At 35.8% G+C, this 22,711-nt stretch overlaps 1 protein-coding gene across 1 annotated transcript in view; it reads left to right on the top strand.

The window, feature by feature from the left end:
- The window catches only part of TRPA1 (transient receptor potential cation channel subfamily A member 1), a 50,550-nt gene that overhangs the window by 15,119 nt on the left and 12,720 nt on the right, over positions 1–22,711 (top strand). The window contains exons 5-20 of the mRNA XM_026495899.4: positions 1,809–1,917; positions 2,095–2,240; positions 2,647–2,783; positions 5,055–5,103; positions 6,623–6,722; positions 7,666–7,766; positions 8,802–8,971; positions 9,058–9,222; positions 10,869–10,983; positions 11,860–12,026; positions 13,446–13,539; positions 16,942–17,001; positions 17,733–17,831; positions 20,549–20,619; positions 21,134–21,296; positions 22,040–22,129. Of these exons, the coding sequence (XP_026351684.1) occupies positions 1,809–1,917; positions 2,095–2,240; positions 2,647–2,783; positions 5,055–5,103; positions 6,623–6,722; positions 7,666–7,766; positions 8,802–8,971; positions 9,058–9,222; positions 10,869–10,983; positions 11,860–12,026; positions 13,446–13,539; positions 16,942–17,001; positions 17,733–17,831; positions 20,549–20,619; positions 21,134–21,296; positions 22,040–22,129 (1,836 nt within the window). The remainder of the gene's footprint in view (positions 1–1,808; positions 1,918–2,094; positions 2,241–2,646; positions 2,784–5,054; positions 5,104–6,622; positions 6,723–7,665; positions 7,767–8,801; positions 8,972–9,057; positions 9,223–10,868; positions 10,984–11,859; positions 12,027–13,445; positions 13,540–16,941; positions 17,002–17,732; positions 17,832–20,548; positions 20,620–21,133; positions 21,297–22,039; positions 22,130–22,711) is intronic.

The following is a 22,711-nucleotide window of genomic DNA, read 5'->3' as shown; positions in this document are numbered from 1 at the left end:
TTACAAGCTTTTATAGATTTTACAAGTTCTTTCAAACTTTCAAGGAAAAAGTTTTCATTTCAAGTAACTGTCTCATAGCACAAGAAAAGAGTGAAAATATCCAGATTAATTTTAAGAAGTAAATGTAATAATTCCAAATTTATGGTTTTCCTCAAAAGAAAAATTTAGACCCATTTTTCATGTAAAATAGAGGCAAAATCTTAAAAATACCAGCAAAATTGATTGACATCATTAAAGGAGTAACACACAGTACCACATTGACCTTATCCAGGGAATGTATAGATAGTTCAGTATCAGATTATAGCACATCAGTTGACTTGATCAGACCAATCATATGATTATATCCACTTCTTTATCTTAAAATGGATAAAAATTTATCTTTAAGATATTCTTACAAATCTGTGAAGAAAAGACTATAGAAAATTGGCAAGGGACACATGAAGTTTAATTAATTTCTCTAATCAAAGAGAAGCCTGTTGAAATAATGAGATTCTTTTTTTTTTTTTTTTTTTTTTTTGGTCTCAAATTGGAAGGATGAAACAAACTTGTTTTTGTTTTCTTTTTTAAGATTTTATTTATTTATTGGACAGAGAGAGAGACAGGCAGTGAGAGAGGGAACACAGGCAGGGGGAGTGGGAGAGGAAGAAGCAGGCTCCCAGCAGAGCAGGGAGCCCGATGTGGGGCTCCATCCCAGGACCCTGGGATCACGCCCTGAGCTGAAGGCAGACGTTTAACGAATGAGCCACCCAGGCACCCCGGATGAAGCAAACTTGTTGATTTGATATTCAGGGCTAGAGAAATTTTGATGAATTAAAGAATTTCACTCACTGTGGGGGTGAATACTTCTTGATTCACCAATTCCAATTCTTGGAATACATTCCAAGGAGATAAAGCTATTATTGATATAAAGGCTAGTGGTACATATATCAGAGTGAGAAAACTGGGGAAAAAAAGAAGTTCAGTAGTAAGGATTTATTGTATAAAGTTTTGTGTATCCAAAAATGGAATATGTACTTAATAAACTCATATTTTTAAAGAATGTCATTAAGTAAAAATTTTTGAACAATATGATCACACAGTATACACATAATTACTTCTGCAAAGAAATAAGACAAAAAAAATATTGTCTCCTAAAATGTAAACCAACATTCTCCCTCAAAGGTGAGGTTATAGGTAGTATTTGCTTCTTCATAGTTTTCTGCTTTTTCAAATTCTTTACTTTCATGAAAATAAAAGGCACTTGAAACTGAAGTTCAATATAAAATATGATAGCTGAAAATGATGGACCCAGAGATCAAGGTAACTTTCGATTCAGTTCTCCTAACATCCTTTTAGTAGAGAATTTCCAGTAATGAGAATACCTGATTTTCATAGTTTAACAAGAGTGCTGGTCTTCCCATTTATTAATTTTACATAAATGAGAGGAAAAGAATCTGGGAAATATCACCTCATTTTATATAAGGAATTGAGCATAGGTATAGGAGAAGTCATGGTAATGTTGCAAAACATTGCATTAATGCCATTGAAAAATGTGTTGACTTTAGTGGGAGTATCATAATTGATATTTTTATGTCTACATTGTTACTTCATCTTTGGAAAATATAAAGTATCTCCAGTTCATAATCCTAGCCTCCTTCCAAAATGATCTTCTTGCCTAGATTTCATACCTTATGAAGCTTTTCTATGTAGAGTTACATAGGCGCAGAATAATGAAATGGTCTAGGAGAGGCATTTAATTCTTGTTTATTGTGATTTGGGGCTTAGCTTGTGTCAGTTGACTTTTTTTTTGGTTCTTTCTTTTTCTCCAGTTAAATAAAGGAGCTGAGCCATGTAAATCAAATAAATGGGGATGTTTCCCTATTCACCAGGCTGCGTTCTCAGGTGCCAAAAAATGCATGGAAATAATATTAAAGTATGGTGAGTAGAGGCTTTCATATATTATATACTATAAAGCCTATTCTGGTGGATGCTATTCATTTGAAAAATATTTAATAGAATTTATACACAGGCTTTTATATAAGTCTAAATGTCTTTTTTTAATTCCTTTTATTTATTTTTAATGTTTGTTCTCTTGAATTCTGTTTTCCTCTGAAGGTGAAGAACATGGATATAACAGACAGTCTCACATCAACTTTGTGAATAGTGGGAAAGCCAGCCCCCTGCACATGGCTGTTCAAAGTGGTGACTTGGAAATGATTAAAATGTGCTTGGACAATGGTGCACAGTTGGAAATGATGGAAGTAATTCTTCATGTTCTACATGCTCCTTTTATTTAGGGTTGTCATAAATTAGTTTCCAAAATGCTTTATGGCTCTTTAATTTAGATTGCGGCAGGCATGATTTTTTTGCTGCTCGGGTAGAAGCAGAACAAGAGAATAACCCAGATTTCAGCCTAGCCAAAGAATCTTGAGAGCTACCCAGAACACTTGCAAACACAAATACAGGACAGGTAACAATACTGCTAATGATAGCAGAGGTACTGTCAGAGCTGTCAGAAGCTCTCAGGTTGCAAGGAAGCAAAATCGCTAGCTGTGATTCTTATATTAATGCTTGATTTTGTTGGGAAGAAAAAACTCACAGCTGAATTTAGGTTATATCCTTAAATTTGGACTTAAATATTGATTCTGATATTAAAACCCTTTACAGAATGGGAAGTGCACACCCCTTCATTTTGCTGCCACCCAGGGAGCCACTGAGATTGTTAAATTGATGATATCCTCCTATTCTGGTAGCCATGATATTGTCAACGCAGTGGATGGAAATCATGAGACACTCCTTCACAGGCAAGTTTCCTACCTATCTTTGTGTGTACACATTTTTAGTCTGCATATGTTAAATTATACCCTGCAAGAAAAAGTTCGTACTTATAGTAGCAGGGATTCTATAGTTCAGAAGAAAAGAACAGAGATAAAGATCCTATGTTTCAACTGGAATCTCTATGTTCCTGTGGAATTAGAGTGTTAAATAGATTTTCTTAGAATAAAATCTCCAGTGGCATGTTCTGGATCATTTCTTGGGCCAGTGGGTATTGGCTCAAGATTAAATTTCTATATGCTCAGGAGTCAACGTACATGCTTTTCTAAGCCTTTTCTTATTTGTTTCAATTCCTTATGTGTCTCTCCTCATTTTTAGTAGAGATAATGGAGCAGATACATCTGGGTGTTCCACTTTTACCACCCCTTCCCGCTCACACTCACGATTATAAATATTTTCAGAACCGTTTTTAGGAAATGATGGCCAAGCTCCAAACAAGATAAAAGTTTAACAGAAATCCACATCACAGACAAAAAGCATTGAAACTGTAGGCTTACTAGGTGCTAGGGCAGGAAATAGGCAGTGTGGACTGAGAAGGGAGGACAAGGAGTTAATGCTTCCTGTGTGAGTGAAAGAAATAACTGAGATGAGCCTCCCCTCTCTGTGTCCCCGCCTCTCTCTCTCTCACAAATTGGCATTTGTGAATAAAAGATTGGTGATATGAAAATGCCTATTAAATCACAACAAAAACACTAGACTGACCTCCAGACTGGAGGTTCTCAAACACTTGCGTATTAGAATCATGGGGGTAGTTTATAAACTCCCAGTGCCAGTTCCTAACCCACATTACATCAGATTCTTTGGGATGGTCTCGGGAACTTTTTAAAACTCTGTAAACTATTTCCTGATTTTAGCCAATTTAGAAACCCAATGATCTGGATATAGTTAAAATGTGTCCATTTGGATCACAGCTTTAATGTACAAGTATGCATAACAAGGAATTATTTTAGAAAAATAGATAATTCACCAGACCCATAAGTGTCCTCAGCCTGCTGACTGCTCTAGTTGGACATAGTCAACTTTGGATTGGCTGTAGATTTCTTGGACCAATTCAATTCGATTCTGATTAACCTAATACTGATCTACAGTCCTGGAATGTCTTCAAATAGCCAGTGACATGTGGAGTTTATTTTGAGCTTCAAAGGGAAGTTTGCTCTTTGGGCTAGAATTCTTATTGTTACCATAATGCAAAGATTCCAATACATTGTTCTAACTGAAACAGTAAGCTTTGGAGTAAGGGAAATAGGGTGCCAGCCCTACCTGGTTATGTAACATTTGGCAAGTCATTAAGCCCTCCCAGCCTCAATGTTAAGATCTACAGAGAATTTGCATTTTTAATGAATTCCCAGGTGGTGCCAGTGCTGGTCTGCCACCCACACTTTGAGTAGCAAAACTCTAGACTGGCGGTTAGAAGAACAAATTAAATGGGGCCTTAACGTTATTATTCATTTCCTACAGTTGCTAAATGTATTTAATGTAGTTTAAATGTAATACAACCTACTGTGAATTTGAGGTGAAAATAAGCTGATTCTGAAATTTATATACAAAAGGCTAAGAGTAGCTGAGATGATCTTAAACAGGAACAAAGAAGATTTGCAATAGGAAACAAAGTTTTCAATCATTGGTATTAACATTTGTTACGAAGGTGCTTTAATATAGATTGAAAGTTTTTACTTGCTTTTATCCTTACTATTATCCTTATGACTAGCTGTGAGATAATACAAAAGTGTCTTCAGTTCTCCCCCAAATTTGTCTTTGGCTTCAAAACCTTATGAAAGTTAATGCTGCCTTGTTAACTTTTGGCAAAAAGAGGGCATTTTGAACACTGCAGATGAATTTTAGGTGCACCTTGCATGCAAATGTTTTCATTCCCATGATCATGATGATAATGAGTTCTTTTGTTTTAAGCTCTTAGGACAGATGTTACTACTCACTTCATGGCTTCATGATGATTTTACAAGGAGAAAATCATTTTGCTTAAAGATGAGGATGAAAATCTTTGATGTATATGAATTATAACTATTCTCTGAAAATATTGTCCAAATCACAATTATAATTTTTTATAGTTTTATATTTTGAATTACACAAAATTATGAATTTTGAAAGGTTATTGATTGCCAAGCATTTTATTATGTTGTTAAATGGTTATTTAAATTGACTTTTTGAGTACAGTATAATAGCTTTATTTTATATATTTATATCATGAGTATTTTAACATGTGTGTCACTCTCTTTTTATAGAGCCTCACTATTCGATCACCATGAACTAGCAGACTACTTAATTTCAGTGGTAACTATTTCATGGACAGTTTTTTTATTTTATTAGTATTTCCAGTTGAAAAATCATATAATTACATAATATAAGTTTTCAAAATAAGCCAAATTTTAATTTGTTGCTTCTCAGCAAAAAAGTTCATAGAAAGACGACTGATACATTTACAAACAGAATATGTTGTGTCTGAATACATCCTGGCCAGACGTCATTGCCATGAAGTTGGTCAGAAGTACTGAAATGTACTTTCGATACCTGGATCCATGTTTTTGCTGTTGGGGGTTGGTGGGTACATGGCAAGGACAGTTCTGTGAACCAGTCCTAGAAGAGGGTCAGGCTTCACAACTCTGCTGACTCTTCCACGAAGGAGAAGGTAGCACGTGTTCCCTCTGCCATTCACTGTAAGCTTCTACCCCAGCGGCCTCAGTGCCATCTTTCAAACAAGGAAAAACTGAGAAATTAAAAATATTGTCCAAAGTCTGTTACAAGTGAAAGCACACAATCTTTTTCATTCTAAGAAGTATACTCAGTTGGCTTTTAGTTAAATTTTAACAAGTCATTTACACAGATGAATATATGATGTATTTATTTAAGCCCCACCATATCAGCAATGAATGTAATTCCATTTGTAGCATTTATCGTGGGTTTGTTGTCAATAGCAACTATTGAAATTGTGATATTTACATAGAGAAATCCTGGAAAGATTCATTATATGCTGTAGTTTTGTCATGCATGGTTTCCTGCAAATGCAGCTGTATCTTCACCTGGCAAGAAAACTGTGGCAGAACCTCACTAACCAACATGAGATTTTCGAAGGGGACACTGGTGCTATCGTCCTCTGTATTTGCTGGGTCCCCCCAAAATGGAAATATCCACAGTCAGAATTTAAGCTATTTTTATTACTTTGTCCAAAAGATAGAATTCTTTCCATGGACTTTTTAAGCCTTGTTTCTGGTCCTATAAAGTATTATAACTGTAACACATCATGATAAATACTGACTTCGTCATTTAAAATAGATACGATTTTTAAATATAAATTTTCTCAAATATTTGGCTAAAATATTACTTTAGGATCTGAATCATTTCAGTTCAGTTATTTAAGTTCATTTATTTCAGATGAAGTGGATTTTTAAAAAAAAAATCCACTTCTTGTGTTTAAATCACATGCAATAAATTTGGAAGATTTTTTTTATCACAGATGTTTAAAAATATTTTCTTACATTGAGAACTAAACTTTTGCTACAGGCCAGAGGATTTTATTTTTATGATTTAAGTAGTAACATTGATCAATTGCCAGACATCAATCAGAAGGTTAACATGTGAGGATAATTTTTGTTTTTGAAATTGTAAAAGAATGTCTTGATTTCTGATGTTATATGAATTATAGGGAAATTTCAAGTACTTCTGTAGTTAGTCATGTGCTTGAGTGCTAGCCATATTATGGATACTCTATTTTAATGAATTAACATTATTTACATATTGCAATGTAAGCTAACTTGTTCATAAGCTCTTTGTTGAATAACTTATTTTATTTTAGGGAGCAGATATAAATAGTACTGATTCGGAAGGACGTTCTCCACTTATATTAGCAACTGCTTCTGCATCTTGGAATATTGTAAATTTGCTACTCTCTAAAGGTACTACGAGGGGCCAAGCCAAGCTTTTAGAACTACTACTCAATTTGATATTAAACATTTATTGACCATTTATTGTGCACCAGGCATCGGTCCAAGTGCTGTGAATACAAAGATAAATAGATTATGGAACATAAGAAATAGGGAGATCAGTAGGAGAAGGAAGGGAAGAATGAAGGGGGGGTAAACAGAAGAGGGAATGAACCACAAGAGACTATGGACTCTGGGAAACAAACTGAGGGCTTCAGAGGGGAGGGGAGTGGGGGATTGGGCTAGCCCAGTGATGGGTATTAAGGAGGGCAGTATTGCATGGAGCACTGGGTGTTAAATGCAAACAATGAAGCATGGAACACTACATCAAAAACTAATGATGTACCGTATGGTGACTAACATAATAAAAAATTATTAAAAAAAAAACAAAGATAAATGGAATACTTTGTCTAGAAAAATTTTCAGTCCAGTAAGGGTGTGATACTTAGAAAGTTAATTGCAAAACAATGATAGACAACATTTATTAAGCAAGTATTTTATCGCAGGGACGTTGCTGAACATTTTATCTATATTCTCTCAATGATTAATCCTGTGATGTAGGTCCTATAACTGCCCCCAATGTAAGTACTAACCTGATGTGAAGATTACGGAGAAGAGAGCTACTGTCCCTTCTCTTTTCTTGATATCTAATCTCTCCATCTTTATATTTCATGCTTTATAAGCTAAGATCTCCTTATTAGTTAACATAACAAATGATTTAGTCTCTACTCCCCCTATACACACACACACCAAGGTAAACCCATTTTAAATATAGTTTTCTTACCTAAATAAAGTTTCCTGTAAATTAATGGTTGACAGAGTTTTGAGTAACTTTTATTTTCTTAAATTGAAAATCCACCATAGATAATGTTTTAAATAAATAAGTAGAAGTTATATTTCTATTGTGTTTTTTTAGGTGCCTGTGTAGACATAAAAGATCAACTTGGACGTAATTTTTTGCATTTGACTGTACAGCAACCTCATGGATTAAAAAATCTGAGACCTGAGTTTATGCAGGTAATATATGTACATGTGGATTTCCATAAACTGAGTTGGGTTCAACAGAGAGTACATTGATTTTGCTTATTATGATTCTCATTATCATAAAGGCTGATGCTGGAATTTGAAAAATTATTTTAAAATAAAGATGCCATATTTGAATACTTATTTACAGCACGGTGATGATGATTATGATAATAATACATTTCATTGGGATCGAATTTTCCAAGTTAGAGGGTTCCCGTATATCCCTATCTATAATGAGTCAGCTTTCCATCACTCTTTTAACCATTACGAATTGCATATCACAGTGGAAAAGCCAGGTACATGAGTAAATTAGCAATATTTCATCATTAATTAAGAAAACTTATTCAACATGTTTGACTTGACAGGTTGCAACATTATCTCATATTTATATTCACCATCTCATATTTACTGAGTGACAATTAGGTGTATCTGAAGTTCATCATATTTTTGAAATAAATAGATTTTAATATTGTCAAAGTCTTTAATAAAGAATAAAATACTTTTATTTGAATATTTTAAAAATAAAAATTTATTGATTGGATTAAGTGTTCATTTGGTATCTTTTAATTTAATATTCTTATAAAAATAAAGTAAATCTAATTTCAGCATCTCATCCCTTTTGCCTACAGAACATGTTAGCATTAAGCTTAGCATTAACCTCTTAAGTGTTATTTGGGGGAAAAATGTAAAAGGAGGACTGAAGGGGTGGCCTTTAGCAAAATACATTAAGAAAACGCTCAGTTGAATATGTTAAGTACATTTTTTATTCTTAAGATTTCTCAGAGTCCTTAATACAGTAATGTACATTTTAGGGAGACAGCATACATCATCATCCATATTTATTTTATTCTAGTACCTTTAAGTTATTTATATTTTTGCCCTCGAGGTACACATATTGATCCTTTTTTTTTTTCTTCACATCTTGGTCCTTATTGGAAAATACTGTCCTACAGAACAGTTTGAAAAATACTAAATTAGCATGAGAACAGAACTATATTTAGAATATTGATTTTTTCTTTCCCATAGATGCAGCATATTAAAAAGCTGGTAATGGATGAAGATGATGATGGGTGTACCCCTCTACATTATGCGTGTAGACATGGGATTCCTGTCTCTGTAAATAACCTACTTGACTTTAATGTGTCCATTCGTTCCAAAAGCAAAGATAAGAAATCACCCTTACATTTTGCAGCCAGGTAAGGGTCAGTTTATGCAACACCTGAACATGTCTTTTCTCTGTTTAATATTTGCTTTGGAAATGTGAAACCTAATTTTTTTCAAGTTATGGGCGAATCAACACCTGTCAGAGGCTTCTGCAAGACATGAGTGACACGAGGCTTTTGAATGAAGGTGACCTTCATGGAATGACACCTCTCCACCTGGCTGCAAAAAATGGGCATGATAAAGTAGTTCAACTTCTTCTGAAAAAAGGTGCATTATTTCTCAGGTAAGGATATGTGGTCAGAATATTTATATATTCTTTTTAATTGGCCATTTTCTGGCTGTTTTTCTACCTTATTTTTATGATGGCTAACTTTCTAAGTACTTTTATCCATCTTATTTAATCCTCAAAATATATTTGACTTCTCAAATATTGAAAGGGACATCAGTATTATTTCTAATTGACAGGTAAAGATGTCACAATTTATAAAGTTGAAGACTTCATTCGAGGCCACAGAATAAGTAGCTTTGTGCAAAGTAGTTCTCAGAATCTTTGAAATACAGTTCTTCATATTTTGCTTCATCATGCTACCATCCTTTTATACAGATACATGTACACACACACCCCATACAAATTCAGACTTTTTCATTTAGTCTGATAAATGATGGATGTGAAAATCTCCCTTCACGCTGCAACACCAGACATGAAGAATTCCTGAATTTCATTATACTGAAAGGAAGTCTAACACAAGGAGCAAAGACAAAATAAGCATTAAAAAAATGTAGTATAATTAAATGACATCTTTGTAAAAAGAAAAGTTTTATAGAAGTTTGGTGAGCTATTTTATAATTTTACCAGCACGGGAGCAAAGAGCTCATTAGCCTAATTTTCAAAAGGCCATGTTCATTTTTTTTTTTTTTTTAATCAGAGCACCAATCATGCAAAGTAGGGTTGCAGCTGCAGAAGGAATGCTCTACTCAGTTCCTTCCTGCCTCCAAGGAGGCACCAGGCAGTGGATGTGCAAACAGGATCCCAAATGGATCCAGGCAGAGACTTGTTGCTTAATTACATCATAATAACTGAAATGGCGAGGTGGACTTTGCACCCTAAAATAATTGCTCACGAGCACTGAAATTGTGTCAGATCTCATGCTTTTTTTTTTTTTTTTTCTATCTCTCATTTGGAAAAATGACAAGCCTTCGTTGTATTTACATCTTGAATTTCTGTGAGAAAGGACAAACATTTTCTAAAGGGATTAAGAAAGCATCTTTCAGAGCACAAGCGGAATGCTCTCTTCAGACCTGAACACTTAGAAGAATAAGTAGCATTAAGCTAGGCATTTTAAGACCAAGTGTTGTAAGATGATATTATTATCATTAACAATACCTAGTGGCCATGAAGACTAATACTACCATCATGGATTTTTTTAAGATTTTATTTTTAAGCAATCTCTATACTCACCGTGGGGCTTGAACTCACAACCCTGAAATCAGGAGATGTGGGCTCTACTGACTGAGCCAGCCAGGCACCGCCCCCCACATCATGGCAAATTTTTGATATGATATTCAGTGAAAGAATAAAACATTTAAAATAGTGTGTATAAGTACATTACAGCCTTGAAAAAATATGTACGACAGAGACATGCTAACTCTAGTTTTACCCACCCCCAGATGGTTGATAATGTGTTTATATACTTTTATATGTTAATCTGCTAAATTAAAAAATATGTGCAAATCACCTTCTAGGAAGTCTATTAAAGGCCATTAGGCTTGAAATTAGCTCGTTTGTTAGAAACATATAATACTTAGTTGCTAGAACTCAGACAGGCATTTTGTTGTTGTTGCTGTCCAGCTCACCTTTCCAATGGGCAGCATCCTTCCCACGATTCATCTGTGAAGTGAATGCACAGTCTTTTCTTCACTCTTTCACAGTGACCACAATGGCTGGACTGCTTTGCATCATGCTTCCTTAGGCGGGTACACTCAGACCATGAAGGTCATTCTTGACACTAACTTGAAGTGCACAGATCGGCTAGATGAAGAAGGGGTATGTACTGTGTTCCTCATACCTACCCAATGGCTTGGCATAGGAGAAACTTCCAAAATTGCAAGAAAGCCTCCTTCTTGGCCACTCTCTTTCCTTCCTTGCTGCATTCATACTTTTTGGGGGGTTCTTCCTCTGCAGGGGAAAAGAATAAGGAGAATGCCAATGGGGTGGATGTGTGTTGAGAATACCTCTTTTAAGTCTCTCAGAGACTCCACAGGCCCATGTAGATAGATGAAAAAATTTTCACTACTCCCTGGTGAACCTAGAGAAATGACGAGGTTAGGGATAAGTTTTCATAAAACTAAGTGTATTAGATTTGAAGGACTATCCTTTATTCTGCTATGATATTCTCCCTTTTTTTTTATGGAGTGTATTAGGATAAATGCGCATTGTTTCATGAAATGATAGAGGGTTGTCACTGCTTTTTAAAATGTCTCTATGTGGCGAAATTAAAGACTGGCAACCTTCTAGAAATCTTTGGTTTTTTTTTAAAGTCCACAAGCCTGTGAAAAGCTCAAATCTGGAAATCACTGCTCTAAGACGATAAATCTCTTAGAAGTATTCTGTGTTCACGCCAATATCCTTACCCTGAACGTTTGTCATTTATCCTTGTGGAATCATCCCACTGCAAAAACAAAACAATGCCCTTGGAATTCCATACACACACACAGACAACACACACACACATAGTGTTTGAATTATAAATTCATTATGTGATGCCTGATTCTGGACACGGGCTTTAAATTTTATGTATTTTGGTATTAAATAGTTAAGTTTGTTAATAATTTAAGTAGTTCAACAATGAAAGCAGAAAAATAGCCAAAGGATGACCAGCCATTGTTACTGGATTTTCTGTGTTCTTTTTTTTTCTGAAAGAACACTGCGCTTCACTTTGCCGCAAGGGAAGGCCATGCCAAAGCCGTTGCACTTCTTCTGAGCTACGATGCTGACATTGTCCTGAACAAGCAGCAGGCCTCCTTTTTGCATGTTGCGATTCACAATAAGAGGAAGGAGGTGGTTCTTACCACCATCAAGAACAAAAGGTATGCGGTCTCCCTATCCCACTGTCATTTAGCGTCCTCTGGCATGCAGGATGATCCACAACCTGAGAGGAAACAGGAAAAGAATAAGTTTCAGCTGTTAATCAACATTCCTTAAACATCAGTTGTTTACATACGATTTTTAATTAACTCTTTGGGTAGCAACAGATGTGTTACTTAACCTCTCTGGTTTTCGGTTTCTATCTGTAAATTATGGGAGCATAGATCACCTTCATAACACCCATGTAAGACCATGGGGTTCAGGCATGTGTCATCTAGTCATTGTCTAACACTCTCTGCCCTGCTCTACCTGAATCTGTCCAACACTCTTTTGCCAACAGAAATGTCAAAACGGAATGTTGGTGAAAATAATCTCCAAAGTATATCCATGCTGTTACTAAGGCCATCTATAGGAATTTCCCATAACACATGATCTTTTGTTGTGGTGGATTTTTAAGCCATACTGTAAGGAGTTTTAATGATGAAGTTGGAGGGTAGTTTGTCCTACTTTTCATACATAAATTTTTGTATAATCACAGATATGCTCAAGGGCCCAGTGTCACCCAGTCATGGACACAGAGATGAACCATGTCCTATTCAAGACCAATCAAGCCTGTGTTTGTTCTCAAGATCCCCCTGCTGCTCATTTCTTTGAAACACTAGTCCATGCAAGTGTGCAACTGGACATTTTCTACTGATTATGCAGATATTCTAGATGGATTTTACTGATAGGGTTAACAGAAAATTTGGGTGCTTTTTAGAAATAGTCTCTTATGACATAGATTGGATCTTGGAAGTAGATGTCTCTTCTTTACTTCCTGTTGGGGATTTATTTCCCCTTTGGTATCATAAGTATCTTCTTGTTCTGTCCAATTGGATGGTGATGAAGAAAGGAGCAGGCTATGCAATCTCCTGACAGAGTTCATGCTTATTAATGTACTTGACACATGTTGTTTTGTAGTTTAATGCAACATATGATGTATACATGGATTAAATGCTAAATATCTTGTGTCCAGTACTGTGTTGGCTGTTGTATATACATGAATGTGAATATCTCTACCCAACATGACCAGCTCACACAATTTCACGGTTTCAGGATGAAAAGAAGGTAAAAGCTTGCCTTCTTTAGAAGGCATTTAGAGAAAGAGAACAGTGATCATAACAGGCATCCTGGAATTTGCCCACATTTCTAATTTCCATTAATGGACAATAATTTCCTATTATTCGATTGATCTTGATTTACATATTGGTTCCACTGGAACAAATTCAGGTTTCTCGATTCATGTATTGGTTCTATTGGAACAAATTCAGGTTTCTTGTAAAGATATAATCTTGAATTTCAACTGGTAGCTTTGTTGTATGGAACAGAAAGATTAAGACTTGTGTTTGTTTTATTATTATCACCATTGTTATTTTTTACAGATGGGAAGAATGCCTTAAGGTTTTTAGTCATTATTCTTCAAGCAATAAATGTCCAGTCATGGAAATGGTAGAATACCTCCCTGAATGCATGAAAGTAAGCTCTCTAGACAGAACTGCTTCTGGTTATATGCTTAGCATATCATATGAGGATTTATTGTTGTAATCACAATGTAGATAATAGTAATTTTCATTTTTAAAGTAAAATTTCTTGTTTCCCATAAGCTAACAGGGAAGTTAGCCAGCAAGTATTTAGAAAGGACCTACTTGGACTAAAGAATGTTACTGTTGTGTGGAATATAGGAAAATATGGTCAACAGATTTTTTTATTCAAATAATCCAAGTCTAAAACCGAGAATACTAATGGTGGTTGCTGGCTTAATAAAGTCTCTAGGTGTTTTCTGGGGGCATGCATGTTATTGTTTCAAATCTACAGTAGTTGTTAACATTTAAAACCAGGATGCCTCCCTTAAGGATCCACATATATGGCTTTTTGTAAAAATCAGAAGATCTGGTGACTGGGCCTCCTTCTCATGAGGCAGGAACTGCCAGACTAGTAGCAGCTGCTTCCTTTAGATGGGGCAAACACTCTCCCTTTTGGTACACCCCACCTCTTCCCTTTGTATACTCCGTCCAATGCCTGCTGTTGGTTGCCATGTATTGTCATTCTGGTGCAACTTCTCTCCTTCTAGTAGAGAGAGATTTCTCTATATCTGCCTCTACCCAAACTGTGAAGACAGAAGCCAGCCCAGGGAGAGCCAATATTTCAGAAACAATGGGAAAGAGCTTTTAAGGCTGGCACAGTTTTTTCATTTACGTTACCTGCCTGGCCTCTAAGGACCTCCAAATGTGTGCTTCTCTGCTGGATTAAACATATACCCCGCATGTGACTGGACTCCTACAACAAGAGAAACACCCATGAACTGTTGAGGATGTGAGTGTTTAAGGATGCAGATAAGAGACCTCCTTGGGAAGGTTGAAGTTTGAAGATTGGGATAGATATAGAATAATAATAAAAAGAAGGACATTGAGTGTCATTCATAGGGAAAAATATATTCAAATACTGGAGGAAGCAGTGAGACATAGTGATACAAGGGACATAGAGCCAGGTTCAGAGCCTGATGGTCCTGGGATTTAGTCCTGGCTCTGCTTCTTGCTGTGCTGCTTTAGGCAAGTCATTTCACCTCTCAGCTTTATTTTCTGCTTGCTTTCTTTTAAAAAAAATTTTTTATTTTTTATTTTTATTTTTTTTAAAGATTTTATTTATTTATTTGACAGAGATAGAGACAGCCAGCGAGAGAGGGAACACAAGCAGGGGGAGTGGGAGAGGAAGAAGCAGGCTCCCAGCAGAGGAGCCTGATGTGGGGCTCGATCCCAGAACTCCGGGATCACTCCCTGAGCCAAAGGCAGACGCCTAACCGCTGTGCCACCCAGGCGCCCCTAAAAAAATTTTTTTAAAGATTCTCTTTATTTGAGAAAGAGATAGAGTGCAAGCAAGGGGGGCGGGGAGAGGCAAAGGGAGAGGGAGAAGCAGATTCCCTGTTGAGCAGGGAGCCCAATGACGTGATGATGCAGGGCTGGATCCCAGGACCCCAGGATTATGACCTGAGCCGAAGGCAGCTGCTTAACCGACTAAGCCACCCAGGCACCCCCATTTTCTGCTTTCCTTATCTCTAAAAATGTTGCTGATACTGATCTTGTGAAGTGATTAGAAAAATCAGAGGTAAAATATATGAAGTATTCAGGATGGTGTTTAGCTTATATTATACCTCCTATTTTTATACTGCTTCTGTGGTTATTAGTACTACAGCTACTCACACTTACTATTTTTATTTATTCAGTAAGCATTTAGTATGCGTTAAGTGCTTCGCATGCATTTTTTTCTTTACAGTATCTAATAGAAATTGGAGCCAGTCCAGTCCATAAATTACCATTTCAGGTGCTTAAATTTCATCAATATTGGGCACATAAATATTCAGGATTGAAAATGATCTCAGAATTTCTTACTTAGTAATTCCAGTTGTTGGAAAGTCCTAATGAATAATCAGAGTATAGACAGATTTATATACAGAAATGTTTTCTGCAGCATTATTAATAATAGTAAAAAAATACATGTTAGAAATATTCACATATGGAAAACATGGGATAGAACTGAAGAAATTATACCAAAATGTTATTAAGAATTATCACAATTGTAGGATTATGATAATTTTTTTTCTTTTTTACACTACTTTTTTTATAGTTAGTTTTCTATAATTTCCTTGTATTTTAATGTTGTGAATTTTTCCTTAAATAGGGAAACATGAAGGCTTTTCAGTTTAGCCTCACGTGACACATTTGAATAATTTACATAATCCCTCCCCCTGTATACCTCCACCTTCTCCCAACCTCCCCCACAGCCTATCTTCATTTTGCTTATGCTGATGTTTATAAAATTCTCAGTCTCAGACCTGCTTCTCTGGTTCTGCTTTGCGCAGCACTACTGACTAGCTTTGTCTTTATTTCTTTTATGATGCCTTTATTATCACTGCCTGGTCACCAACAGAGATTGAACTTTTTTAAGTCCCTCTGGTGCTCGAGACCAGACAGGACAGCAGTGCCCTGCCAGTGGGGTCTGGGTCCCTGAAGAGTGCTGTCCAGTCCTCCACCCTTGTGTTCTGCAGGTGGGGTTGACCAGATGCCCCAGGAGTTTTGGGCAACACACTGGTGGGATCATCTGAGGCTTTGTGTCCAGACTCTGTTCCTGGAGGGCAACCTGACGGGGCAATATTTTTTTCTCAAGATGAATTTGGGTCACCAGAAAGGTGCCAATACACAGATTTGGGATGACTGAAATTGTTTATGTTAATAGGCACCCCATAAAAATATTTGTCCCTACACACCCTAGAGGTGTGGCTCTAATAATCCCTTAAGCATTCCCTCCTTTTCTTAAGCATCTAGAGGGCCTTTCAGTATTGCTGCGTGTAACAGCTATTCCACACTATGCTGTCATGCTGCTCTGGATGAATACTTCGTCAGTGTTGCTCAGCAAGTGAGGTACAGAACCCAACACAGCACTCCATGCTTGACAATATGGAAGATGACACCTGACCAAAGACCCCAGTGCTCAGCCGTGAGGTCACACTTACAGACAATAAATTATCACTATAAGATGCTGAGTAAAGAAATCCTTTATATATTCTCTAGAAGCCCAGGACATCAAATCTTAGGCAAAACTCATTAAATTTCTTACTCAAATTTTAGTAAATGTAATTTCATGCTTAATTACGTGGTACATTTTCTGAATCACTTGGTATTTCTGAGGCATTGCAGTGGTAGTTGAAACACTTTATATTTTAAACTTTGATCCTTAATGACATGGATTATAGTTTATCCTTGAGGTACCAGAAATAAAGGGAAGGGAAAGGAATATATTGGGTATGATTTTAGAAAGGGAATCAAATCTTGTCTCTTATGTAGTCTTCTGACTACTATCTGAGCCACTTTTTCTTTCTTAAAGGTCCTTTTAGATTGCTGCATAATACCCTCCACAGGAGACAAGTCCTGCCGAGACTACCATGTAAGTTTATTTTATCATGATAATTTAAAGTTTATTCTAATTCTTTAATGACTATTAAAAACAATGTTATTAGTTTCACAGTCTCAGATGATGGTAACTATGGTCTTCATTTGTTATATCATCTACTTGTGAGAACATTTTTCCTCCATTTTCTCCCAATAGTTTGTTTCTAATAGCGTTATGTAGGGTTGTTTCTAGTCTTTGTATTTTCTTCAGTAGTGTTGCCTGAAGAATGAAGTTCCGAAGATCTAAGTGATCTTTTGAGAATTCATCTTCTTCCATGACTACGGGTTCGAGAAGTTTAAGTAACAGCCTTCTAAGATATATTTTTTAAATTTTTAAAAAGGTTTTATTTATTTATTTGAGAGAGAGAGAGAGAGAGAGAACACCAGACCATGAGTGGGGCAGGGAGGGGCAGAGGGAGATGAAGCAGCAGACTCCCCTCTGAGCCGGGAGCCCCACTTCGGGGCTTGATCCCAGGACCCTGAGATCATGACCTGAGTCCAAGGCAGAGGCTTAACCAACTGACCCACCCAGGTCCCTCTAAGATACTTATTTTTTGAAATTAAGATGAAATAATTTAATCTACATTTCTTCAGACAAAATGACTCAATTTTATTTGAACTACTTAATTTTCAGCAGAATGATAGCCTTGCATATTTGATTCGTCAAGACCTATTGTGGGGGTATATACTGGACTGTTAATTTTTTCAAAATTTTATCTTTTACAGATCGAGTATAATTTCACATATCTTCAGTGTCCATTAGAATTTACCAAGAAAGTAACACCGGCCCAGGATATTACATATGAGCCTCTTACAACCCTGAATGTAAGTCTGGTGTTTTCATTATCCAGGTAGTTTCTACATGGGTTCTATAATGTTTTGGTACAATAGTTCTAGGAAGGGGCCTGGAAAGAATTCCACATTAATAGTTTTAGGTCTCTGTCCTCCATGTGTCCTAACCCTTTATTTTTTAGGAAAGAAAGTAGTCACTTTCTGTAGTTGCTATAAGTTGATCCGCCTTCAAGTTCCACAGTCTTGATCACTTTAGTCCTAATGGTCATGACAACATAGGCTGACAGTCAGCACTTGCTCCCTACCTCTGTCCATCTAAATATAAACATATATATTTAAGAGTTTCCTCCATGCAAAACCACGGGAAAATTCAAGGTTGACATTTTATAGTCATAGCTTCCAAATCAGCTAACCACTGGGCTCCATGGTAAACTCTGACCTTTCAGAACCTCTTAGATTCTTCTGGAGGAGTGATTCTGATCTGAAAGCAGGCCCAACATGCGCAGTTTGGACCCAAATTGCCCAAGACACTTAAGATCAACCAGCTCTTATTCCAAAGAGTACCTTTACATTTCCAGCAGGTGGAACTTGAAAAACATGCCAAGGTGGTCCACTGCAGTCTAAATCAGGGGTCTCAAACTCAAATAACTACAGGGGAAACAGGTAACAGATGGTTTAAAAGGAGGTCAGCTGTCAGCATCAACAAATTGGTGCCGTGTGGGAAGGGCAGCCCAGCCTTATAAACACTGGCAACAAATTAATACTGTGTACAAGCAAAAGAAAACCTATTTGAGGGTTGAATTTCCAAATGTGGTCTAGGGTCTAGATCTGTGCTGTCTAATATGGTAACCACGAGACACATGTGACTACTTAAAACTAATTAAAATTAAAGTTAAAAGTTCATTTCTTCATTTGCAGTAGCCACATTTCAAGTTCTCAGCAGACTATGTGCCTTGTGACTCTCCTTTTGAACAGCACAAACATAGGACATTTCCATCATTGCAGAAAGTTCTATTGGACAGCACTGGTCTAGACCAATTGGGAATTTTCATTCACTTTAAATGAGTTCGTTTCTCTACATGGAAGCCTTTGGTACAGACCGTGGTATCAGCCATCACCTAAGTGATATCTAGAAGCTTACTGAGTACTTGGAGTAGGAAGGATGCAGAGTCAGTCACATGGACTTTATGCCCACAAGGCTGGCAGTGGAAACTGACTCTCACATTGGCTTTATGCAAAGCATTTTAGCTCTGCTGGAGTATGTTATGTTTTGCAGTTGTTATTATAGTCCAGACTCAATAGCCAAATGACCTAAAAGTAACTACTACAGCTATACTTAGGAGAATTTTTGTGTATGTATGTGGAGGTTTTTAAATTGTAATTTAAAGAATAGGCAATACCTCTATCGGAATGCATTGTTTCCACCACCAGAATGAGAATAGGAGGAAATAAAATCTTTGTAGGTTCTAAAAAGTAATAGACGTAATAAAATATAGACTCAGAATAATTTATATGAAACAGTCTTGCTTGAATAAATACACTTCTCTTAGTGGATGACTTTTGGCATGATTGAATAGTTCTTTAATAATATGAGAAACCTCTCCTTATTATAACTGAGCTGAGAGGGGTTCTTCTGGAAGGATAGCTGGTCTGTCACAGGAAATTATTGTGCACAGAAATCTGAGAGCCGAGATGGACCTGTCAGTGCTTAGATTCAGGCAAGACAAAAGCCAGTCCCTTGGGCAGCTCTCTGCCAAGTTAGAACACTCCACACCTCTCTTTCCTCCTCAGGGAGAAGCTAGGAGTTGGAAATTTTCTCTCGATCTCACTGCTCTGTGCTGGGAGAGGGACTATGGCGAGTGAATGCCGTGAATGTTCCTGCTGTCTTTGATGTGGTTCTTCTTGGCTACAGGCTCACTTGGGGTGCAGGAACCTCTTAACTGGTTTTGGTATTTCTCACAAAGGCAGTTGTTGTAGGTATTGGTATTAAATAGTTGATGTCTCTTCTCTCCATGGGCATAGGAGGGTCTGGGACTTTCTGTTGCATCCTGCTGACATCACTTCCTCTATGTATTTCTTGAATAACTAAAAATTAATTTGGGGGCATCTGGGTGGCTCAGTTGGTTAAGCGTCCGACTCTTGATTTTAGCTCAGGTCATGATCCTCAAGGTTATGGAGACTGAACCCCATGTTGGGCTCCACACCCAGTGTGGAGACTGCTTAAGATTCTTTCTTTCCCTCTCCCTCCTTCACTCCACTAAAAAAAAAAAAAAAAAAAAAAAAAAAAAAAAAAAAAAAAAAAAATTGAAATAGATACTAGTAGTTCCCAATAATTCATGAAAACCTAATAATGTACAAGCTAATTTACTATTTATGTGTACTACACTATTTAAAATTATTCTAGAAAGATAAGCCTGAGTTCTTCAAGGAAAAAACAAGGGTGTAGGTCTTCCTTATTTATCTTTAATATCCTTTCCAGTTGTAATTTTGTATCAGATTAAAATGCTTATTCTATCTCAACTAGTGAAAAATTGAGACAAACTGAATCAAATAACTGCATCTGTATAAAATGGTTCTCTCTAGCTTGTTTTTTAAAATATACATTCTTGCTATAATTTTTGATTTTTCAAACTATCATAAAGAAGTGTTACTTTTACAATATTAAGTTATAAAACCAGCAAACAAAAAGCTTAGTTTGTACTTAATAGTTTAATAGAATTTGTTTTTATTCCTCTTTCCTTATTTCTCAGGTAATGGTACAACATAACCGCATAGAACTTCTCAACCATCCTGTGTGTAAAGAATACTTACTTATGAAATGGTGGGTATTAGCTAGTATTTCTTTTTAATAATGCCCCCGTTAAGTTTGTTTAAAGTCTTCTAATTAATTTAGATTTTATTATTTTAATGTTTTATACCTTGAAAAAGAAATGTGAAGGCAAATTTTGGTATTAAAATGCTGTTATCTTTGACATTAAATGAAATATTTAGGGGGTGGAAATCCTTATATAAGACATGAAGAAGCAGTCCCCCTGAGCCTTGCATTTTAGTGGACAGTGAAATGAGAGGGGTACCTGGGAAGAGCAATCAATGTGGAAGTCAGAAAGTATGAGCTAAAGTCTCTGTTCTTCCATTAATTGATGAGAGATTTTAAGTAAGTCATGATTTTCTGGGAAGTTGAGATTCCTTTTCTGAAAATGAAAAAAGGTGAATTTGAAGATATTGGTTCTAAAGTTCAATGAATTTACCAAATAGATTTCTGAGAGAGATTATAACTACTTTTTCCACTTTCTATCTTATGTATTTTTTGTTGAAATTGTGATTTATTTTTGTAGGTTGGCTTATGGGTTTAGAGCCCACGTTATGAACTTAGGATCTTACTGTATTGGTCTCCTGCCTATGACCTTTCTTGTTGTCAGTATAAAGCCAGGTATGGCTTTCAACTCAACTGGAATCATCAATGAAACTAGTGATCATTCAGAAATATTAGACACCAAGGTATTTTCAATTGGTCTTCATATTTCAACTTTTTAAAATAAAATCAAAGGTGTGATTTTTTTTCTTAAAAATACCCCATAATGAATCTGAAAAATAGGACTTTATTATAATTAGACTGTAGAATTCATAAAAGAACAATTTCTCCTAAAATCCTTTGTGGAATGAGAGGGACTGTAAACAAATAGGTCAATAAATGAGTTTGTAAATTAAAGAGAATTGACATGTATGAGATACTAGCTTTAATGCCGAAGTATAAAACTTTAAAATAGGCCTACAGGAAAGCAGATTTGTCACTGTCAGGGATTTGGGGGTGAGGGAGTGGTTCTTAGTGGATACAGGGTTTGTGTTTGGGGGTGATGAAAAGTTACAGAGCTAGAAGATGATAGATGGTGGTGGTGGTTGCCTTAATGTCACAGAATTATACATTTTGAAATGTTCGTGTAAAATGTAAAACTTCGAAAACGGTAAATTTTATGTTTACGTGTATTTTACCATAGTAAAAAAATTTTTTTACATAGGTTTACAGATTCATAGTCTTGGTAATTTTTGAACCTTTCTTAAAAAGGACATTATGAAATGAGTATGAGTTGTCTTTATATTAGTATCACAGTAACTTTCTATTTAAAGTAAATATGAACAGTACGTAGGAATGAAGCAGAAGAAAAAATACTAGTGGAAATTATGAAGACACTAAAGTGTTTTATTTGATATCCTTCATAACTGTTTTTACTTTTGTGTTTCAGAATTCATATTTTATAAAAGTTTGTATGATTTTAGTTTTTTTATCAAGTATATTTGGATATTGCAAAGAAGTGGTCCAAATTTTCCAACAGGTACACAATACATTTTATATCTCTAAAGTTGCAAATATTTAATATGCAGAACATAAATTCTAAACTATTATTGAAGCAATATACATCAGAATAAAATCACATAACTTGGCAAATGTGTGGATTGGAAATACCAAGCATAGACTTTTCAAACTGTAGAAATCCCATGATTTTAGATAAGACTCCTGCACTGAATGATGCCTATTTGGTAAATCTGAAGTAAGGATGTTCTAGTTGTACTAGTCCATATGGCTCTGCTTGGCTACAAATGAACTTATGAATGCCTTTTCTGTATTTTCTCTGATATCAGATATTTTGCTAACATAATAGATTTTGAATTTGAAACTTTTGAATGTAACAATTTATAAAGAACTTACTTGGTCCATGACTCCATTTCAAATGGGCTTTTCTTTGAATTGCTTTCTTAATAAGAATGCTTTTCTTTATTGGATGAAATTTCAAGTTATAATAAAATTTGGGAACTCTTTATAGCATAATTTTTACTTCATACCTTATTTTTTTTAATGGGTGGACCAAGTTCAGATCAGAGTCAAGAATTATGTGAATTATCTACAGTCCTTACTT

This window comes from Ursus arctos, unplaced genomic scaffold (genome assembly GCF_023065955.2).
Source record: "Ursus arctos isolate Adak ecotype North America unplaced genomic scaffold, UrsArc2.0 scaffold_6, whole genome shotgun sequence".
Taxonomy (NCBI): domain Eukaryota; kingdom Metazoa; phylum Chordata; class Mammalia; order Carnivora; family Ursidae; genus Ursus; species Ursus arctos.
This window is presented reverse-complemented; position numbering and strand designations above follow the sequence as displayed.